The 23,047-nt window shown below is 42.3% G+C and overlaps 1 protein-coding gene across 2 annotated transcripts in view; it reads right to left on the bottom strand.

Annotated features, from left to right (window-relative positions):
- GFOD1 (glucose-fructose oxidoreductase domain containing 1) overlaps positions 1-23,047 on the bottom strand; it is a 64,043-nt gene that overhangs the window by 12,283 nt on the left and 28,713 nt on the right. Inside the window, exon 1 of one of the 2 annotated variants that reach the window (XM_035552613.2) lies at positions 20,706-20,845. The exons of the other annotated variant lie outside the window; for it this stretch is intronic. Within the exon in view, the coding sequence (XP_035408506.1) occupies positions 20,706-20,721 (16 nt within the window). The 5' untranslated portion in view covers positions 20,722-20,845. Of the gene's footprint in view, positions 1-20,705; positions 20,846-23,047 lie in introns of those variants that run through there. 2 annotated transcript variants of the gene reach the window in all.

Below are 23,047 nucleotides of genomic sequence, written 5' to 3'. Positions count from 1 at the left end.
TTAGAGAAGTTACAAATACACCCTGACAAACTAACTAGTTGCACACCACAAAGAAATGCTCCCAGTTTGAGATTACCCATTTAGGTATCTGAAACATGCTCAGACTTACACTCCCTGAGCCCTCCTTGCATGCTTTCTGTGCTCTCGTACACTTGGGAAAAAGTATATGGGACAAACCATGCTGGCTTTCCCAAATTTCTGCTCAAATTTTATGCATCCAAACCCCCACCAAAACTGCTGAGTACTCACATCCCTTTTGAGAATTTCCCTACACAAGAAAAAAAAAAAGACTCCCCTACATACTGAGATAAACTGAGAAAGGAAAACCATTCTACTTAGACCTTATTCAAGCAAACACTCATTAATTTCTATGGGATTTTAATTGTCTAAATAAAAAACTCAGTGAAAATCTCTGTATTTGGTCCTTTACTTGTTCCAATTACTCTAAATTCCTCTATTCACCTTCTAGAACAAAATGTATGCCATCAGTCCAGCATATTATAATACCCTTCTCTTCCGTGGTAATGAAGTCACAGGGCAATCACAGCCCATGCTCGACTGCTATTCTCATGAGGCATTATCATCTGTCTTTAAATACGTTTCTTTTTGCATTAGCTGACAACAGCTAAATGCCCAACTGTTGTAAAGGTTTTGGTAGGATTAGAAAATCAGGCAGTTCAATTTTCTCTCAGCTTTCCTTTCCATCACAGAATTGTTTACGCTTACTGAGTCAGATAAATTTATGGCTGATAATTAGAGTTAATTTTTTTTATGTTTCTATTGCCTACCCTTTCTACCCCCATTAAAACTAGCAAGTTGTAATCAGTGTTAAATGAGAAACTGACAAAAGAGAAACAACAGACTAATGTCTGTAAGTAATTAATGCAGCCATTATTTTGGCAGTTTTTACAGGATTTGGGAGGCTTTAAGAACATTGAAAAACTACATCTTGTCAGCCAGGTGATGGGAAATGTGTCAGGAAATCCAAGTTTCAAAAAAAACAACAAGTTGTAGCATCAGACCAATCTGTATCTCACACGGCATCACTATGCAGCACAGCATCCCCCTGTATCCTCCCTGCACTTTGCATTGTTTTTCTTCAGTAAGCATTCAGTGACACTGTGTGAGATGCATTGCAGTTTCTAGTATGATTCTTGCTAAGTGGTGATTTTATAGGAAGCATGAGCTTTGCTACCTATGAAACCCAGAACATTTTTCCTAACCTTATTCCTCTCCAGTATTTTTTAGCTGGAGTATTTCTACTTCTTGCACAGTGAAGTTTGAAAGATCTCTATGCTGAAGCAAATCAAATGTGTGTCAGTCCTGCAGTGCTAGGTGAATGGAGCATGCATTTGACCTAATTTTCTGATTTGACTGGTTAAGATAAATTCTAAAATCATTACTCACTTTCGTAAATAATGTGTTGACTACAGGCACCAAACTGCCCAACTACAGAATGGGATGGGCTATCTTGGCTAGACACATCTGCAAACTGCACTCCCTCCACACTTCTGACTTCGTTATATATGCATGTACAGACACAGATACACATGTGCAGAGAAAGGAATGGGAAGCAGAGTTCTTTACACATTCTGAGATACACATATATGGCAGGTGGAGGTGTGCAGTACCGTTTCTTCTGTTCAGTGATGAGTATACGTAGTATAAAACAGCAGAAATCGAAAATTTTACATCGAAACAATCGAAGTTTACAATTATTGGCCAAATATTCCTAGAGCCCATCAGACTGTGCCTAGCAGTGGAACCAGATCTTCTGGAGTAACCTTAGTTACACAGGGATGGGAGTGCCAGGCTGCACAACGTGTCTTATGGAGGAGAATAATCTCTCATTTGCTTCTCACTCATCAAGTCAGCAGTTCCCCTCTCTGCTCACTGAGTGGCATCAGCATCAGGACTGGAGAGGCTGGCATGACTGCTCCTCTCAAGAAAGGCTGCAGCAGAGCGAAGACAAAAGCTGGGAAGCAAAAGGCATCCAGATCAGCTGGACCAGCTTCCCAACTTCACCCAAAGGGCTGAAGGGTGCCTTTTGTATCTCTCCTTGTTTCTGGTATGCCATTTCACTGGGATCTGGGAGATTACAAAAGTGCAACCACACCAGTCCAGATGTGAGACAGGATTTTCCAGAATGTCACCAAAGTTTGCCTAAAACTATTTATGAATGAGGCCATGGCTTGATTCTTTGGGGCTTCTCATTTTTGTTTCACAGTCTAAGTGATCTGGGTCAGACCAGTGGTGGTTTCTACATCTTTCCAAGGAGAAGAGACCACAAGGATCAGGACTACAGAACACACAGATGAAGAAAATAAGTTAGCTTAGCCCACATAAGAAAACTGAAGTAGTTTAATTAAAACACTAACTGTAACAAAATCTCTCTTTTGGGATGCTGTCAAGCCAAAAGACGTGTTCACAGAAGTTGATGTTGACAAACACTGTTCTACCAAAGTAATTCCAGGCCCACTTCTGTTTTGATGTTAGTGAGAATTTTGATAACGTTTCCAGTGGAGTTAGCACCAGGTCTTACCAAACTTTGTGTCAGATTTACCTCGGCTCTAATCCCCTTAATTAAAGCAGTCATGCTGTCCATTAATTTGGCTCTTCAAGCAACATGATCAATGGAACAACAATGAAGAGATTACAGGCAACCTGTGGTTTAAACTAACTGCACCTTCATCAACTTTTCAGCCAAAGCTATTTCATAATTAAGTTATCAGGTTTTAGAAGACTTTTAAATAAATTAAAAGTCGGTTCCCCTCCCAAGACAGTGGCCTTAGAATAGGGGTATATTTCTGGTTAAGATCTTATTCCTGCCAGAGGGAGCTAAGCACTGTTAAACAGAACCCATTCTGAAAAGCAGAAGCAAGGATGGATCAAAGTGAATCAGCAATTCCAAATACGTGAGACGCTGACATCGTGCTTCCCTGGCTCCAGTCCTGGATCCATAAGAAAGATGGATGCTTGATTAATTACTCCCCAAGCTGCAGAGCTTACACAAGAGGACTCAGCCACAGCCCAAACAGCTGACTCAAAGAGCAGCAACTCATCAGGTTCAGCCTGCCTGGATTCCAGATTGCCCTATCTGCAGTCAATCTGCAGGCTAATCCTCCCAAAAGGGTTTCTTGGAAAATGTCCTGCTCCTGCCGGCTAAGTGTGTGCTGGACAAGACACGGCTATGCTACAGTAGCAGCTCAAACCATAATTCACTATTTTTTTTTTCCACAGTTTGCTCTAATGGAGAGTGGGAACTCTTTCCCACTGCTGTAAATCTGCTGAAAACAAGTCAACGCTGGAACATTTATCTGTTGTGTTCAGCAGGCTGGATCCAGCCAATTATGGTAGCCCAGCTTAAGGTGTTCTTCATCATCAATCTGGCCATCATCCTCATCACCTGCTTTTGATGTATTTACATTGCAGGAAACCCTAGGTGCTCCACAAACACACAGTGGAAAACAAACCCCTATTCACAATGGGCTTTGTTTTACCATGTAGGTGCTGAATACCCACACCAGAACAAAGGGTCAACACAGGCAGTTCCTCTTGCTGTGTCACCTTCAGACAAGACTTTCTGCTATGGGAGAACTATGGTTCAGGTTGCAGGGCTGTATGCAACCTTGTTGCGATGTAGTCATTCTGACCTCATCCCTCTGAAGCCCCAGGGGAGTTTGAAGCAGTAGTCCAGGGGTAAAAACTTATGGGGATGAGCCCTCCTGTACATCTTAGCCTGTGCCGTGGTGGGTGAAAGAAATGAAGTTTGTACCCAGCTATACTCTGGCAAGTACGTATCTGACTTGATGAAAAATTAAACACCTGTAAAGTAGGTCAATAATGCTTAGAAAGCACTTGCCCTGACATTTCCTTTCAGAACCTGCATAACACTGATCTTCAAGGAAAAGAAGGGCAGAAAGGACAATTCATTTTCAAGTGAGTAAGAATACCTTTTCTTCTGAACAGCAGTACCCATCTAGAAGCCTAAACCCCTTCAACTATTACATTTTTTAGTCACAGATCTTGTCAGTTTGGCTCAAATTCCCATGCAAAACAGCCCTAGATTTTCAACCTAATATCACTTTCCCCAAATAAATGTCATTTTCTAGCTGTAGCCCCTACAAAAGAATGAACAAGAGCTCAACGAGAAGTCTCAGGGCATACACAGTTCTCTCTACTAGTCCTACTGAGATGTTAACTCTGACTGATCTTTTCACACAGGAAACTCACTATGACCAGGATGCCCAGGGTTGGGATTCTAGAAAGAAGCTTAGGCTAATTAATTGCATTTCTTTTTCTGACTGCAATGTTTTTTTGCCCTGCTGGGTACTCAAAGGCCAGCACTGGTTCCTCTGATTAGCAGTACCTCATTATGAAATCAAAAGAAAAGCTGCAAGCTAGAGAAAACTAGATGTTTGTTAGCATGGATTTACTCTTGGCAAATAATTACAACTGACAATGTTAAAAGGAGATTGTGAATTAACTACAGCAGACGAAATAAATTTGGAAAAAAGCTTTCAATAATTACAGTGCATATGTCAAATGGAAATGACTCCAATTTGCATAGCTCTGCAGCCACATTGTGCAATATTTCAAGTGGCTTCACAATAATATGCTTGTATCTTTAAGATCATTTAATATAGTCCAAGGTTTTAATAACCCAAAGACATGTCAGTCACTACAGACTAAAAGCTAGCCAAGGTTTCTTCTTTTTTTTTAGGCTGTATCTACAGTCTGTTATTATTCTATAATGATGCATTAAAAAACCATACCATCCCCACCTCCAAGCATACACATGGTTTTACTGTTAAAATGTATTTTATAGTGGTTTGGCTCATTCCTATACGTCATCTTTATACCAGTAAAACCAGCCATGTTAGAAGCTGTACCACCGTAACTCTGTATGTAAAACATCCTATCCCACCATCCTACACCAGGACTGGTTTACATGCAGGTCAGACAAGAAGCTCCTTGGGAAGCTTGTATTATTTGGGATGTCCTTCTGTCTGGATGAAGTTTCCGGTTAGAAACCAAAACACGACTGCGTGTGGGTGGATTTGGACAAGAGCTTTGCTACGAACTCCAACTGAAGAGCACAAGCTTTTGAGATATTAGAAATGGCCCCTCTGTGGCCTGTGACACAAGGGTCCCACTCAGGCTTTGTGTGTTGAGCTGATTCCAAATTCCTTGTTTGCTTAGGAATGGGGGAAATTTAATAAAACCACCCCTTTATTTTTCCCTTCTGAGTCCAGCCTATTTACCCTTGAACTGGGAGTCCACATATATCAAACAGAAGGCTCTCTAGGACACTCCAGAACTGAGCTTTTTTACCTCTCAGTGTCATCGTCGTCTACCTTAACTGTAAGTTTGTACCTGCACCTGCTGCAGAAAAAACTGGAGTTGGATTTGTTCCTTTGCAGGAACAATAACAACCAACAAGCAACTATAGTACTATTGAAAGCAATCCTGGGTCAGTTATGGACTACAGTTCACCCGCAGATTTCAAAGCACTCCACAAAGCTCAGCAGGTACCATCCCTCCATCATAAAACAGAGGAAAGAGCAATCAAGATGTTTGATGATTCCTTCCATTACAGATAGTGTGAAAGTGGCAAAAGCAGCAATCATATCTAACCTCTTCCTTCCCTAGTAACCTTCCTATACCTGAAGGCATCATGCCATCCTACCCAGTCTCACAACCTTGCCATCATTTCCACTGTTCTTGAAAAGAAGCAAAATCTGCACATATCTCGAATTTTTATTTTAGAAATTGGTTTCAAAACCAAACCTTATGATTGTGGAGAAAAGCTTGAAATGTGATGCTACTTTACCAAAGAAACTAAAAACACAGCATTTTTAAAGAGAACTTCTAATCATTTCAATTCATTTTTTAACATCCGGGAGTCAGATTACTGCAGATGGAGGGCACAGTTAAAGGTTTGTAATATCTGAGCCACCTTAAGAGAAAACTTGTCATTAAAAATGTGCTGGCCAAAAAAAACCTGCCCACTCCACTTACTGCTTTTACAAAATAACACTTCTTATCACTATGTACTTTCTTTCCTCCCTCTCTAGAGCCCTGCTGCAGGCAGAAAAGCATGGTAACATCTCTGTAAATACAGGCAATGTACTACAGAAGGGACTAGCACATGAGTTGCGAGGAATTAGGAGTTGCAACAGAAATCCAAAATTCTCAGTTACGCTGCTGCTGAAAAGCCCCTCTTTAAGGGAAATTACCAAAACTCCCTAAAAATGTAATAGAAACACCACCAGGCCGTGGTTATAGCCATGCAGAGACCACCAGTCCATCGGAGCAGCCTCTGCCTTCCTGTGTCATGGCAGATGTCACATGTACATGTTTGGAGAGCCAGGTACAGGGTGCAAAAGATTTATTTGCAACATACCTTTTCTTCTTCCCCTTTCAGCTGAGAGTTAAATATTTACCCCACCTAACTAGAAGCAGAATGCCAAATGCAGGAGAGGCTGATTTCTCTGTAGGCAACTCACTGCAGGCAAAAGCTCACCCTAGTGACTCAGTGCACCATGAGGCAGGTGCCAAAACAACTACCTGAGCTTTCATTAGGAAAGCTTTATGAAAAAGCAGCATGTGGGGAGCTAGGCTGTTCAAGCAGCAGCATACAGCAAAGGGGTGTTTTGATTGCAGCAGTCAGCATCTCCTACCAAACACTGCATTGCCCCTGCAAACATCTACATTTTCTGCCAGGGACATTATAAGAGCTGGCTTTGCCTCCAAGGCAGTACACGCTAGCACAATTAAGGGAAGCACCCAAACAAGTCCAAGTCAGTTTTCCAGGGTATGCCAGCTGAGCTATTTTACCAAAGATGTCCTTACCTTCCAAGGGCATGTCAACACTAAACAAGATGTGTTTCTTCCCTCACATTCTTTGGAGAAGTATCTGCTCATAGGTCTCCATCTTCTTAAAGATGATAGAAGAACAGATCAGAGAATGCAAGGTCAGACATGGTAGATGGATGAGTATTTCCCACAGGAAAATACAGCCAGAGTACCTTTGCACCACGTTATCTGTTTACTGAGTGCTGCTCACATTGTTTGCACTGCTACCTTGGAAGAAACTTGACCTCATGGATCTGAACAGAGATATATCCTGCAGCAGGGGTCCAATGGTGAGCAGAGGCTGGAGCAAGGACTAGAGACAACACGCTCCTTGACCTTTAGGGATTTCACATCTACTGCCAAATGACTGCATGCATGCTGTGTGCTCACTGGATATACAGATTCTTTAAGAGAGTTTTTGTCCACTGTAAATATATTTAGTTTCAAAAATGCTTTTCTCTAAACTGTGCATCTAGTATTTGTCCTCAAGACACAGCAGGACATAAAATTTGGCAACATGCTGTGACAGGCTTTCTGCTGCAAGCTCCATTTTGCACCAAAGCAACCCATTTAACAGAGTTTTCCAGTTCTGTAGGATGTCATCACACCAATGCAAATCTCTCTAGCTCGGACAGGTCTTTACTGTTATAGGTGTGGCTTCCCTATAATAAAATTACATTTAGCACTACAATATTTGAGGGTGAACAAGGCACATGCCTGTGCTGATGCCAATGTTTTTACAATAGAGTAGGTTTCAGTTGGCTCTACGATGCTGAAAAGAAGCTGGGCTTCACAGAAATTTGGATGGTTCCCTCCTGAGTCACATCCACTTGGGCTACCCTTTGGAAAAAAATCATGTTGTCTGTTCTCAACAAAACAGACCCTCCTAAGTCTACAGAGACTATTTTGTACTCCAACTGTTTGGTCCATGGCTTCTGTTGTTGCTGGTTTTGGTCTAGTTCATCTAAAATAATCCCTTCCAAAGTGAGAATCAACAAAACACAGGAATCCAGTCACCTGGTCACAATACCCTGCTGGTGGGAGGCGATGGCAGCACCTCCTCATCTCTTGCTCTTCTGCTTCCATTTCAGAAAAGACTCTGATGCATCCTCTCATTTACAGAAAGCAAACATTGCCAGCGTTTGCGTTCACTGCAATACTGAAGAGTTTTCATTGCCATGCAAATAACCCTCCAAAGCACAATAAGCAATGATCACATCCAGACAAAATATCAGCTGCAATATGCCTTCGTTTATCCACATCTGCTTCCTGAGCTGAGTCAGTAGCCTAGGAAAAATTGAGGGTAGGCAACAAAGCATCCATTGCAGAGAAGGTAGGAAGGCAATAAAGAAGCTGGTTTCCTGGCTTCTGGCATTATTGTACAAAGCCATGAAAAAGTTGATGATATTATATCAAACACAGAAAATGAAAAAAGGATCAACTGGGGGGATGGAAAAGTTTGATTTAATACAGTCTCTAACTTAGGAGCAAGATTTTTTTATTTTTTTATTTTTTTCAAAAAAAACTGACAATTTCACTAGTCGTGGAGAACACGTGGAGAACAGCTAAAAGGAGGAAACCTATCAGACAACAGCTGTCATTCACAGCAAGGACCTAGCAGAGGCTTAGCATTCCTGCACCTCCTGTCCCAGTGACAGTTCCAGAACAGCACACCTCCAGCTGTCAGATGGAAGCAATTATTAGTGTGAGCAAAGCCCCTCCTAGGAGGAAACAAATGAGCCTAAAAAATGAGCCTAAAAAATCATTTTTACTGATTATGGATACAGGAGAGATCTCTGCAAGGATCTGAGACGGCTTTACTTATGCGCAGTTGGAGGAACTGTTATTTGTACTTCCCAGAAGTGCATCAGGAAAAGCTTCTATTAAGATACCTCAGTTCCCTAATAGATGGGAACTGAGCATGCTTCACTGTTCCCAGGAGGATTTCAAAACTCCAGCTGCTCTGAGCTTGGAGCATCCCTTTGGTTGTCCAAAGGAGCTATAAGAACCTCCACTGCATACCACAAGGAGTTTTAATCTCAGCCCTCTCCAACAAGAAAACCTTTCAACGCAGGTATGGAAACTTTGGTGTCTGCCTTTAATCTGCAGTCCCTTAGGGTTATCCTGGACCTGCATCAGGAGCACTCAATTTCCCCCAAAGGAATTACATGGGCTTTTTCCCTCTGTAAAGCATTTCACTCAGATCTGAAAGTTTCAGCTGGGCAGCCCTTATCCACTCTGTTGATATTTGTCACAAGCAGCCACTGTGATTTCTCTGACATTCAGAGTGAAGCTAACATGGAAGACCACCTCAACACAACACACGCAAGATGTCCTCAGGCAGAACGTGAGTCCCAGCATCACAGAGGCAGAGGTCCAGAAGGGGCCATCTCACCGCTCCTTGGGCAAGAGCCTGCTCCAGTTGCTTTGCTAGGGCTTCACTTGACTTCCCAGCCAAAATCACCCACAGCTTCTTCTGCCCTCTGGAAGAGCTGCTTGTCCCCATTTGCCCCACCACTGTCACTTAGATCAAAATTAGTGGCAATGAGAATTCTGATGCATGCAAATGTGACTTCTGGTTGCTCATGGCTTTTGTGCTGCCATTCGAGGCCAGCTGAAGCCTTCACTAACCTCTTTGGTGCACACAAATGTATGTGGGCATAGAAAAGGGACAAAACTTCTCCTCAGACCAGAGAAGAAACCATACAAGCAGGGACCTCCAAAGTCACACGACGAGAGCGTGATGTATCAAGCACTGGTTTGTCTCGGCAGCCAGCTCCTAGCAATGCTTTACCAGCTGATAAATATCACTGATGCAATGCCAGGCTTCCGGGCATGTTTTAACCACATGAAAACTAGATCTCTTGTGGTCATTACACTGTGCCATTTGATCATGCTGGAGAATTAGAAAGAGTATAGTTAGCCAGTCCCACTGAGGAAGCCTTATGCCACCCCTACAGCTGCATATGGAGACCGTACATAGCATTTTGAGGTTCTGCCTGCACGCTTCAGCAAGTGCAACGCTTCATACTAGAAATGGTTTCAACTCACAGTGAAGTGAACTTTACAGCATCTGGTGTAACAGACTTTTTCACATTTCACGCTTACCAATCCTTTTGGGAATGTTTGGGATAAAACATTTCTGTATCTATTATTGAGCTATATGCCAGACTTTTTAATCAAGTTTCATTCGATCAAATCCTTACAGTTTAGACAGTGAAGATATGAATTGGAGACTAAAGAAACTAACAGAACAGCTTAATAGAGGGGATATAGCTTCCGTTTCTTAACAGTTGGCAAACAACCTACAAACTAACTCAACCATGAGAAAACTTCAGACATTCATTTCTCTGTATTTTTTTAAGACAGTGAGATAGGACTAGCCACAGAATCATTTGTGGACTAATTTCACCAAGAAACAAAGTTCATGGGATCACGCTTTGTGCACATTTGTTTGTAGGCCAGTATGTTTGAGCATCAGATTCCTAACTTTTTAACACGCCCAGTAATTCCAGATAAGAAAAAGGAAAAGGAAATCAGGTTTCATTAGTTCTGCTATTCACAGAGCTATCTGAATCCAGCTCAAAGATGTATCATGACCCCTGACTAAAGGCTACAGCTGTTCAGTAAAGCACGTCTTTACCTTTGCAGGTACAACGTATTACAAACACAATGTGCCACAACGATAAAGCAGCTAAAAAAAAAAGGGGGGGGTGGAGGGGGTTGATGTTCCATTCTCTTCTAATAAATGCAGTTGTTCTGACTTGGAAGGGATTTAGATTGAGCTTGCAGAGGTGCTGGTCAATACGCCAGGTGCCAGGCAGGGAAGAGGTAAGCTGTACAGGCAGGAAACAAAAAACTGTGCTAATGTGTGGCCTTTGCCTGATTCATCTTGAGTAACCCAGGAAGGGTGAACATATCCAGGCCAGCAAAGCCAAGCTTGTTAGAGGAAGTCAGTGAGCACTGTCTAGCTGCAGGGAGCTGGACCATCACCTGGATACGATGCTCAAACACTGCTTACAGAGATGGTAGAAAGCCACACCCTGTACGATGAAAAGAAAACAACTGGCAACCTCTGCGTGCTGGCAAGGGAACTCATGCAATTGGCCAAGACAAGATACTGCTCCTTGAGTTGAAGAGGAAAAAGTGTCACTGAATATTTCGAGAAGGACTTTAAGAGTCCTAGTTATATAAAACAAAGTTGATGTCATTTAATAGCAATTTCTTTCAGCTTGACCTAAATCCTCTTTCAGAAATGCTTGTCTCCTTGTATGTCACAGCACTAGGAATACAATAAGCAATAAAACAAAAAAAATGATGATCAGAAGCCAAATTCTAGATTCTGATTTATTCAGTCACAAGGGCCTCAGAAGATTTCGATCTACAGCCAAACTCCAAACTGCAAGATCCCATGAGCATTCAGTCCAGTAAAGTCAGAGAAACAAGAGGAAATCTCAGAGCTCAGAGTTCACATTCACCAGCCCCCCACCCCAGAAAAAGACCCAGCGCTGTTAATACGTAACAGCAATACAGATAAGTGTAGTTATAGTATAGGTATGCTGTGTCAGATCAGACCCGGTCAAAATTTACAATTTTGATGAATTAAAGGAGTCTAAGGTGTTCTTCATAACGTATGCTAGCATGTGTACGAGTGAGATAGAAAGGTGACTGAGTTAAAACACACGCCAGGTTTCCTACTTACAATGCAATCAGATTTTCTTCTGAGAGGTGGAGTTCTCCAGAGGAAGGTGCAAAACAATGAACAGTGAGACACCGGAGAAGGTCCCACATGCACTACACAATGCTTTAAAGCAACCCCGGCTGTGCCAGTGTCACAAAATCTGTCGGCATCTTTAAGGGCAGCTCTGCAGCACAAGAGTGACATGAACCTGTGAGAGAAACACACTTCCATTCTGATTGCCTAGCACATGGCAGAGATGTGAGACCAGACACATATTTAGGAGTCAATGGGAACTGTCACATCTCCCACTTATGGTGAGGAAGGCAGCACTGCCAAGGGGACAAAGGCCTGCACAGCATGCATACTGCCTGCTGGGAAGTAACATGCTTGTATCACAACTGAAAGCCAGTGTACCAGGTTTCTAGAGAAAAGCACTCTGAGTCTTAAGGCTATTCCCAGCTTTTTCAACAAGCACAAACAAAAAAGAGTGGAAAAGACATCACTTCCCTCCCCCACAAATCCTCAGAAGGCAGGGTTGTGAGATCCTCTCACAAGGAGGATCCTAAAAGAGCAAAAAGCATGCAGCGGTCTTGCCTAACAATCTGTTTACTCTATTAATATACAATGACTGCTCCAACCATGAAAGCACTTGCTTTCTGCCTGGAAGATGACCCAAAGGCCAAAAAAGAAGACAAAAATTCATGGCAAAACAACCCAATAACATGTACTGAGCTCCTCAGGATTTTCCAAGTGGCCATAGAGAGGAACTGACAAAAATGAGAAATTAAATGAAATTATGTCTACAGTCTGTCAACTGAGAATCAACAGACAACCAATACCTGTTGTAACTTATCCTTGTGGTCCACAAGGACAGCACTCACATCAGAGAAGGGAAAGAACTACAGAAGAAAAGAGGCAATTCATTTACTCACACAGCTTGGTTGGACACAGAGGATTTGTGACCATGCGATACACATACACAAATGTGTGTGTCCATGAAAGACCTGAACTGCAGGGGAGAAGAAAAAAGAGCCAAGATTGCCATAAAAGCTGCCTATTCTTTTGACTTTATGAATTTTCTAAACCTTTTGACTTTATAAATTTTATAAACTAGTTTGGAAGGAGGATAAAAGTTCTCTTTTTTATTTCCCACTCAAAAGAAGCCAGTCACTTTATTTGGGTCACCTCTACCTACGTGGGGGTAGGTTTCCCTTCTGCAAAGCTAACTTAGTTATTTATAAAATCTCTGAGCACTTTCATCATTACCAACCACAACATCCTGCAAAACAGCAGATAATCATTAATGATTGGTACAGACAGTGAAAAGAGGTACAGAGAGAGTACAATTCCCAGACTCATTTCTGCTACCTTCTGCCATCACAAATTTAAGCATCTAGTCTAAATTAATCATCTGAGATTCCTGGACTCAATTGACAGAAATACACACCTCCAGAAGGCTGTTTACCTTATCTAATTTAAGCAACATTTTAGGATGGAGCCTGCCTTTCCTCCATCTACCAAGACAGCCTTGGTACCCAGTCAAGACTAGACATGTATCTTTTAAACCAGATGCCTAAACAGAGACTTTGTCTAAAGTTAATTGAGACAGGCTTCCACTATAAAGGACACAGAATATCAGCTGCAGGACAGAAAAGCTAATTTGCATCTCCCAGCTCTCAGGCTAATGGGCAAACTATTAGAATGTCCCTTCCTGACCTGCATTATTTCATAATGCCTATTTGTCACATTTGTGCCTGGTCACAGAGGACATCTATAAAGAGAAGAACAGCTGAAATTCACTTGCATGGGATCTGTTCAAGAAATGCAGGCTTTTCATTCAAGGTTTTGCTTACAGGATGCCTGCCTCCCAAAGCCCACAGCATTTGTGCCAGTCCTTCATGCCCAGTGGGAGTCACTGCAGGGCTTGACAGTGCTGGGGTGCTAAAGGTGGACTGCTCAGATGTGCAGTGGTCCAGTAGGTACACTCGGTTGGACAGCTGAAAGGAAGATGTCTGGCAAGTCCCATAGTAAACAGAGATTGAGAGTTCAAACTCAAGCCTAAAAAGAGAACTTAGAAATGCTTGTTTAAGTGGTATATTCCTATGTCTTTGCCGATGCTTTCATGTGAGTTAGCCAAGTGCATCTTAACGGGCACAGAAAGATGCTCAACGTAAGCAGAGGCCATGAAAAAGGCATCTGGTCCAAGCTGTTGTACAACTTGCCTTCCTAGCTGGAGACATTTCAAGAAGAAATCTGAAGGGTGGATCAGGAAGAGAATGCATTGGGGATTTATTTCATCAGTGGGGAAGATGATGTACGGGCAGGCTGAGCTGAAGGCAATGACAGCACTGCAGTCAGGCTCTGCCATTCTTCTCTGCAACATCCCTGCATCTAACTTACTATCAATAGGCAGCTGCTGCAAAAATTGAAGCTCTGTTGAAATGACAACTCTATTAAAGGGGCAGATGGTCCTACAAGCAAATGTTTCACTAAGGACTGGGTAGGTATCAAACTCCTTTCTCAATGACTCAGATGACAGCTGATGTCCCAGGAGATATTTCACAGAACTGCTGTACTACGTAGCCAGGGGCCCAGGAATATTCCTGAACATGACTTGACTTAAAAATATAATGAAGATGGTTGAAACACAAGCCTGTCGGTATGGTTAGAATACTTGGTAGCAGCTTTTACGACAGCCATGGATGAAATGTGCCACTTTTGGAAGGCAGCCAAACTTCTTACACATGAGAGTACAGCTGCACCATAAAGCCTCTGTAGCTTTTTGTTATGAATGATAATCTATCCAAAGTGGGAAAAGGCAGAAAAATTAAATGAGGAATGTGCCAAAATGGACCATATTTATCCTAGAAAAGTGCTGATCTTTTTGAAACACTGGAAGTGTGATTCATAGGACAAGTTTTACTGGACAAAATTTTGACTGTAAACTAGCTCTCCTGTTATCTTGATAGAAAATTTTGAAATTCAAACTAAATATTGATTTATGTTGTCATTTCTCCCTGCACACAAGGAATTTAGAATCAAGTAATGCAATGCCTTTCACATGTAATGCTTTTTTCAGTTTTCTCCTTGCCAATTAGAAGATCAAACTTAATATCCTCAATTATTTATAACTTCCAATAAAAAACATGGAGATTCTTAGAGCATAGGTCAAGAGGGTAAAACTCAACAGCTGATCTCTGCCAAGAGCTATGGCCTCTAAGGCTTTCAAGAAAACATCTACTAAAAACAGCATACAACTACCCTGGTTCAAAGTGTGCAAACAACATTCAGAGGATGCAGAGGTTGAAATTCACATAAAGATGATCACCCAGTAAGAAAATGGGTTCCTTCACTGTTCCAGAGAGAAATGCCAACGACAGCCACGACATTGCTTACTGTGCAAAGTTAACCCTCCACCTGCAGGGAGCAATGGCACATAGAAGGTTGACAAAAATAATCATTACAAAACCGATCGTTAGTTTTAAAAATCCATGTGGCCAAGCTTAGGAACCCTCAGATTCATTTCTCATCTTAAACCATTAATCGTAAACCATTATCTCAGTCTAGCTATGAATTTTGTACAAGGAAATTCCTGCAGTTCTTCCACAGAGGTAAGCTAGTCTTTACTCTTCCTTTTTAAGGCATTGACATTTACATTGGTAGAACACAAGGCTGTGTTCAAAAAAAGGCTGTGTTCAAAAAAACCCTTACGTCTAATATGCACATGTGTATGTACACAAATAAGCATCACGGATTCAGATGCAACAATGCTGCTTACTGCCATGAATAGTCCCTGCAAATTCACATGATTGTTCTTGGTAACAACACAGCTGGAAGTGTTCGCAGGGCTAGGACCATGTGTTAAACCATTTTGTTCAGAAACTGTGAGGTAGTGCTGCCTTATTTTGACCCACCCTATCTTTGTTTCTTCTCTAACGTGCCACTCACATTTACAGTATGAAACAGAAAACACATTACAAACTGCTATTATTTTAGTGTTTTTACGTTGACATGTATTTGCATGTCAACGTCCAGTGAGCAAACTGGTAGCTTTGGTGGTTCTTCTGTGCAGTGAATTCTGGAGGGTCTTAGTTCCACCTTCAAGCTCCATCTTCATGAAGACTAAGGGCCTCTTGAGTATTTCTGCTTTCTGCATTTAAAGCAGGATGAACCACAAAAGTTACACAGATGGGCAACTATGATAATTAAGGGGACAGAGGAGCTGCTTTATGAAGAGACTGAAAAGTCTGGGAGTCTTTTGCTTATAAAGGAGAAGTCTGATAGGGGATACGATCAACGTTTACTGCAGTGGAAATGGTATCCACAGGACTGCTTTTCACTGCATTTAATAATGTTAGATGCAGGACGCATTCACCTAAGCTAGCAAGAAACTAAACCATTTACAATTATTTAAAAAATGAATAAAAGATGGCACATTTCTACTGAGCGGGTAGTGAACTTCTGGAACCTGTTGCCACAGCAATGACCTGCAACATCTGCCCCAGGCAGACAGAATCAGCAGGTTCAAAAAGGGATTAAACAAACCCAGGGACAATGGGTCCATAAACAACCAGAACAGGCAGACATGTTCCTGATAACATACCAAATACAAGAACTGTATCTGCAGGAGACTACAAGGGAGAAGACTGCAGGCAGCAGCCAGGCCCCTGCACTCTCACTGAACAACATATCCAGGTCCAGATGTGAACCCAGGTGTGACACACTTGGGTGTTTCTTAACCTGATTATGCCTGATTGCTAGGTGGCTGCTAGTTTGGGATTGATTTTCACAGCAACCATTAACTCACTTGCAGTTGTGGCTGCTCAAGAAGTCTCTGTCAATGGGCATCCATAAAGGCAGCAGCCAATACTCATGAAACCTACTGAAAAGCAAGGCTATAAAGTTTTTTTTTTTTTTTCCTTTTATCATTCTGCAGGGAGACGGGCTTATACCAAAGCAGCCTGATTAAAGTTCATCTGCACCCTTGAGCGGTCCACATGACAGCCTAGCTTTGCAGGAACACATGTTCTCCGTGGCACAGCAAGCAGCATCAGGATGACATTAGGAACAGTAATTACAAACATGCCGGCCAGGCCTGGAGCTCACATGCTCTGAACAATAAGAGCAGGAGGACACTGAGAAGGAACTTCAACAGATGTCTGATGACATACATGGAGGAATAGCTCGCTTGCTGACTCCATCACTGTTTTTCTATTGTAATAATTACCTGGCATGCAAAGCCTTTGTACATGCTTTGTACAAGCCTGACACTGTCCATCCTACAAAGGAGTTGTTTATGCTTAGTGGCCTTCCATACAGATGACTGGCATCAGTGACAGGAAGAACAATTTTTGTGTGGCTCTCCTCATTCTTATTTTAGCTATCCTTCATCTGCATCTAATCTCTTGGCATAATGGTAGGGGCAAAGAATAGGTCAGTGGGAGTCTTACTGCAAAAGACCAACTCAAGCAAACTTCAGCATAAGTTTTAAGAAAAATCATCTTAGTCATATCTCTTGTTTGCTGTCTACATATTAAATGAATCTTCAAACTTTGGCTCCATGTGTAATTTGGTCATATGAACATTTATTTGAAGCCAGTTTGTTCAAGCTGAAGAACTTTACTGTCTCTGGGTCTATCTGGATTTGACAACAAAAAAGACTAACTTCTGAGTCATGGTGAAAGGAGTGTGACCTACATAATTGAAAACTCTGATTCATCCCACTTTGGACCATCTTAAACCTCCACGGTTTACTGGCTTGTACTTGTGGTTTTTTTTTTTTTTTTTTTTTTTTTACTTTTGTGTGTTTTTTTGTTTGTTTTTTACTTTACTGGCTTGTACATGTGTTACATTAAGAAGAATAAACAAAGAAACACCTCATTGCTTTTGGGTACAGAGAAGGTTATTTAAAATGGAATTGCTCTGTAGTATGGGAACATTGACCAAATCAGGATAGAGTCCTAGGTTGAAGTGAGCAAAGTTTATAACTTGCTATGTAGCTAAAACAACCCTTAACCAGCTCAAATGCAAACTTACTAAGATTGCTTATGAAGTGACTGACATTTCAAGAAGTTTAGTACTTGCAGTACCCAAACCAAGGTCAAGTCCCTTTCATTTATTTTCCTCTTGGTCACACCACTGCACCCTCACTGGTATCGCACTGGCAAAGATGACAAGAATGAAGCCACCCCCTTTCAGAGCTGGCTAAAACACACAACACCTTTTGTAACTAGTCCCTGAGGCTCCCTAAGCTCCCTGGATGCCAGAGAAATACCTATGACTTCCTTTTGATTCTTTGGTGGAAATCAGGAGGAATCCAGACCTACTCTATCCCCTATTGTCAGTAGGAAGATTAGCCCACTACTACAAAAGAATGAATTAAAGGAGGGGATCATGCATATATTTACATTGTAAAGGTTTTCTGCCTTGCTCTAGGCAGAAAAAAACATCAGGGTTCCACCACATGTCTGTGAGAGGTCTTGTTGCAGCAAACATAGCTGTTCTTAAGCTAGTTTTACCCTACTTAGTGAGGCAGGCTAGTGAAGAGGCTTACCACTGTCTCTCCAGTCACTGCTGCTGGCATCTCTCTCTACTACCACCCCGCCTTCACCTCTCTGTGCAGGCACCATCCTCTTCGTGTGTCTACACAGCATACGAAAGAGTATGTAGACTTCCTGCAGCCACCTCCAGGCAGGCTCTGACGAAGTCACAGCAGGCTTTATCATGGGTAGCAACCTACCAGGTACCAGCCTACCAGGTATCGTTCATACTACCTTGTGTTCCACGAAGCCCATGCTGCTATGCCCTTACTGATGTCACTGTCTGTACTATCGTACCACTAGCGCAGATACACCCGCCGGCCACGCAGCATCATCGCACCCTGCTTGGGTAACCAGCACCACATGTGCTCGGGCTTGTCTACTGAATTCTGCCCTGACCAGCAGAGGATTCCTGGGCAGGACAGTTGTGAAAAGCCAGGCTTTTAGAAATCGTGCCATAGGGAAAGGTACAGTTTTGCCTGTGAAATTGGTGATCCTCTGCTGTCGTCATCATCAGTAGTTCACATATTCTGTGCTATAGATGGAAAACAGTATAGATGGACAAAAATTTCCTTTTTTTTTTTTTTTGTTCTTCCCATTTGCTGTTTCTGCATTTAAGGCCACCATATGCATTATCAGCCCACCTCCCAGAAGCTTCTGCAGGGTTTTCAGACAGCAACACTGGCAAGAAAGACATCTTAAAAATAGAAAAACGTGACAAATAAGAACATAAGCTATGGTAGGACCTGTTTTCTTCTTCCACTTTATGGAATACACTGAGTTTGCATTGGGCTCCCATGTGCAGAACACAGCACAAATATAATAGTTGATAACCCAAAAATAACACCCACAGGCAAGCCTTTTAACCTGTTTTCTCCAAGTTGACTCAATTCCCAGGAGATAGTGCCCCTTCAGTGCCAGGGTGAGATCCTCCTCCTTCCCATCACAGCAATGTCAGTGTGTAAAAAGAGCCGCCATCCTCTTACACCATGCAACACTTGTCGCCACCCACTCCTCCCACCTCACAAGCTCCTCAAGACACTCATTTCTGTTCCCAGAATATATCTTCCAGACAGAATCAAAAGTGATTTACATCTCAGCAGGAAGCCTACATCCTTCCAGACACTACTGGCTTGGTTCCCTTTGTTTAAACAAAAGATTTTCCCCAAAAACTACATGGAGAAAGGGCCTCTTTAGTTATTTTGTTCCGTGGTTTGCTTAGAGAAGTCTCTTGCTGGAAGCATGCAGGGCTCGCTCTGAGGCTGCTCTAGTTGGAAGAACAGACAGAAGAAACCTCCTGATGATTGAACATGTATTGTTCAAATGGATATGAGGTGATAGATAATTTGCTTCTGCCTTGCTTCGCAGACTCTTTCAGGGCAGTGCATTCGTAAATGCTCTAATGATGAAAGCTATGCCACTAGAAGAGCTGGATGGCTTCACGCTATTTCTTTCTTCCAGCATCAGAATATGTTTCTGCATTAAGATTTAACTGATTTTGTTTAACCTACAACTTCCTGGCCTGTCTTTGTGCTCAAGGTCATAAGGAACATATACATTTACAGACTTTGAATACAGTCCTTTGGCCTTGAAAGGAGACTACAGATGCTACAGGAAAATAAATAATGAACTAGTTTAGGTCACTGACCTTCTGAATACAGCCTACAGCAAACCAGGGAAGGTAAGAGGATGAATGCTGCTCAAGGCTAAAATGTTTTACAAAAGCTACCATAATCCAGGGCTGACCAAATCATATGGTTCTACATCCTGCTAGTCCCTGCATCACATGAAAGCTTCCAAAGAGCAAACAAACATCAAAAGAAATGGGGCCAGCTATGAAACTCCCAAAGTATTCCTGTTCCCTGAGCTCCCGCCAGGCACTGTCTCCTTCTACAAGTGATGCCCTGGAGACACAGAAAGTATGTACCAAGCAGGAATGCCATGTGGAAGCTGCAAGCACTGCCCAACTTACCTTACCAAGAGAAAAGAACCAAATGCCAAACCCCTCCAAAACTGTTCTGGATGCAGCCCAGGGCAGCAGGCATCGTCATTAAAGCTGGGGTCTCAGCCAGCTACCCACCTCCTGCGCAACATGGCCCACATGGCAGGGCACCAGAAAAGACGCAGCATAAAAACATCTTTGCTGTGACACAGAGCAGGGCTCTGCAAGCTGAACACATCAGAGCTGCTTTTGCACTAACATTAATCTCTGTTTAGTTACTATAGCAAAGCATTTCTTGGCAATTCACAAGAAGCCTTTGTTGTCCATTTCCCAGCCTCTCCACATCTGAAGGGCTGAACTGATTCCCCATGCACAGTAGGCCTTTTCATGCCATGCACAGACCAGTTACCACAAGAGACACGACAACCCAAAAGCTGAAGAGGAAGACGTTTTCATTTCAGCACCTAGATAACACACAAATAATGGTAAGCTTCTGGGAGCAAAAAGTAGAAACTGCGGGCAAAGCCACTGCTGTGTTTTCTTTTTCCCAATTTGTTTCCTGCTGGATCTCAGAGAGCGCAAATCACTATGCTTGATAAAAGCTCTACAGTCTTTTTGTTCAAGAGAAAGAATAAGTTAGTTCTACTGTGCCAAATTCTGGTTTGGAAAATTACCATTTACCTACCCGTGAACTTCCCCATAATGACAGCAAGCGTAGTACTCCCTCCCTTGACTCAGCGAGCACGGGCAGCGCTCCTTTGTGCCTTTTGACAAATGGCACCTTTCAGCTCTGCAAAGCCAGCAGTTCAGAAATTGGCGAATGAGCTCCCACTGTCCGTGGAAAAAAAAATAAAATAAAAGATCAGAAATGCTCGCATTGGGATTTATGAGCTTTACAACATATGTATTTGCCAGATTCAAATGAATTATGAGAAGGATTCACACTGAATGCAATCCACAGAAGTGTGAACTGTAACAGCAGGATGTATTCAGTCCTTGCCTTAAAGACTGAAATGCCACCTGACAGCTGTTTTTCCCACGAAGATGTGTCCTTACATCTGCAAGCTACAGTCCAAAATTTCAGAAGTGACCTTCCATTTCTGTATATCCGGAATATTTAACCACATAATTGAAAGAGTACATCTCTCTGTCACGGACGTGGGTAAGGGAACTTCAAAAAGCCCAGCTTCATAAAGTCCAGCTTCAGAAAGCCCAAGATCTCCCCAGGTTATGGTGGTGCTGCCAGCCCTGCATAGCTCTGCTCTCTCTGGACTCCTAGGTCTCCCGGCCATCTGACAGGCCTAAACAGTAATTTTTTTCCTGTATTTTCACATCCAAAGATTGGGAGGGAACATCCCATCATTTCAAAATGCTATCTACAGACAGTGGTTATTAATTGCTTTCTGAGACTGGACTGCACTGTAAGAACAGCTAGCAAGATGCCGCAATGGTTAGTAATGACAGAATTATTAAGGCAGGGAAATGAGCAGCTATAATGATGAGGTGTAAGGACAATCGCTCATTGAGATGGCCGCTCCGTTGTTTTTTTTTTTGATCTAATGAATGCTACTGACCTCTGTACAGGGCTCAAACACCTCATCATGTTTTATTTTATTAATTATTTTTTGCTTGCTTCAGCCTGATGCCTCCTCGTAATGAACGGGAAACTGCAATGTTAAAATCAACACTTCCAAGAGCAGACACTGATTTTGGGTGACTCTGAATTTAAGAGCTCAGCACAGGATCCTGCAGCGCTGTTGTTTCAGGTGTTTTGAGCGATGAAACGAGCGAACGTGTTCCGCAGCCACTGAAATCAGGACCAAGGGATCCCCCTCCTTCCTTACCATTCCCTTTAGAAAGAAGGGAACTCCACTGCCAGTGGAGCTTGGTTTGTAAAAGTGGAAGCCACCAGAAATGCCATGAAGCTGCCTGGGGACTCCACGTAAAACATACCCAGATATCCTGGTGATGGGTTGCAATTCGTCAGTCTAAGTATCAACAGACAGACAAATGGACAGTCTCATCTCTGCAAGGCCAGTCCCTATGTAACAGAACTAGTGACCTACAAACCCACGCTTTAACCACAAGACCATACCTCCCTTTTACTCATTAAGTCATCCTCTGTGACTGTCAGTGATGATACAGCATATTCTTGCCAATTCTCCAAGGTCTTAAATGACTCAACTGCTTTAGTTGCTTTAGTATGTGCAGTGACACTTTCTGTGACTATATTTAGTTTTAGAGAGGGTCTGGAAAAGTGACATCACACTGGAATGAGGAAGTATTTATCCCCCAGCTGGAAACACATGATGATGATGTAAACCTACTATTTGGAGAGCTCTATTTATACTGTTGTTTCCTGAATCTAACGTGACTCAGAATCTCCGGACACAGCATGGTATCACCGCTGTATTCTGCTGCGACCACCGACAAAGTTTCGCAAAAGTTTGACTAACAGCAAGCTACCACTGCTCTATGAAGCAAGGTTGAGCAACAGATGCTGAGGAAGACTCAACCATCTAAGAACAGTTGCTTCCTGGGTAAAAAATAGCATTTGAACCTGATTTATTTGGTTGAGCTTTTCTTCCTATGACTTCAAGTCTCCTGACTCATGAGTCAAACACCCTCTATGGAAAAAAAAATGATGCAAAGTCTATATACGGACATCTAAGGGGAAAAAAACACCTTTGACAAATTCTCTGCCACAATGAATCCTCCATCAGTGACTTGGTCAATGGATTTAAACTCTGTAATTAACGGTAGACCAGTGACAGAACTATATGGGAAATACCTAACAACCACCATATAATAAATATGCAAGGACAGTTAGTGCAGAGTGAAATCTGATTTCACTAACTGTTGCTTGTTGTGATTTTTTTATTTTTTTTTAAACAGACCAACAACTGCTTTCCCAAAGACAATTCCTCCTGCTTCTTGACAAGTCAGGCATTTCTATGATCAACACTTTTTAGAAGTACTCTCTGTAAGGCTTACAAAGGCAGAGGAGATCCAGCTGCAGAATAAGTT

The sequence above is a fragment of the Cygnus atratus genome, chromosome 2, assembly GCF_013377495.2.
Source record: "Cygnus atratus isolate AKBS03 ecotype Queensland, Australia chromosome 2, CAtr_DNAZoo_HiC_assembly, whole genome shotgun sequence".
Classification (NCBI taxonomy): Eukaryota; Metazoa; Chordata; class Aves; order Anseriformes; family Anatidae; genus Cygnus; species Cygnus atratus.
Note: the sequence above shows the minus strand (reverse complement) of the source record. Positions and strands in the feature narration are given on the sequence as shown.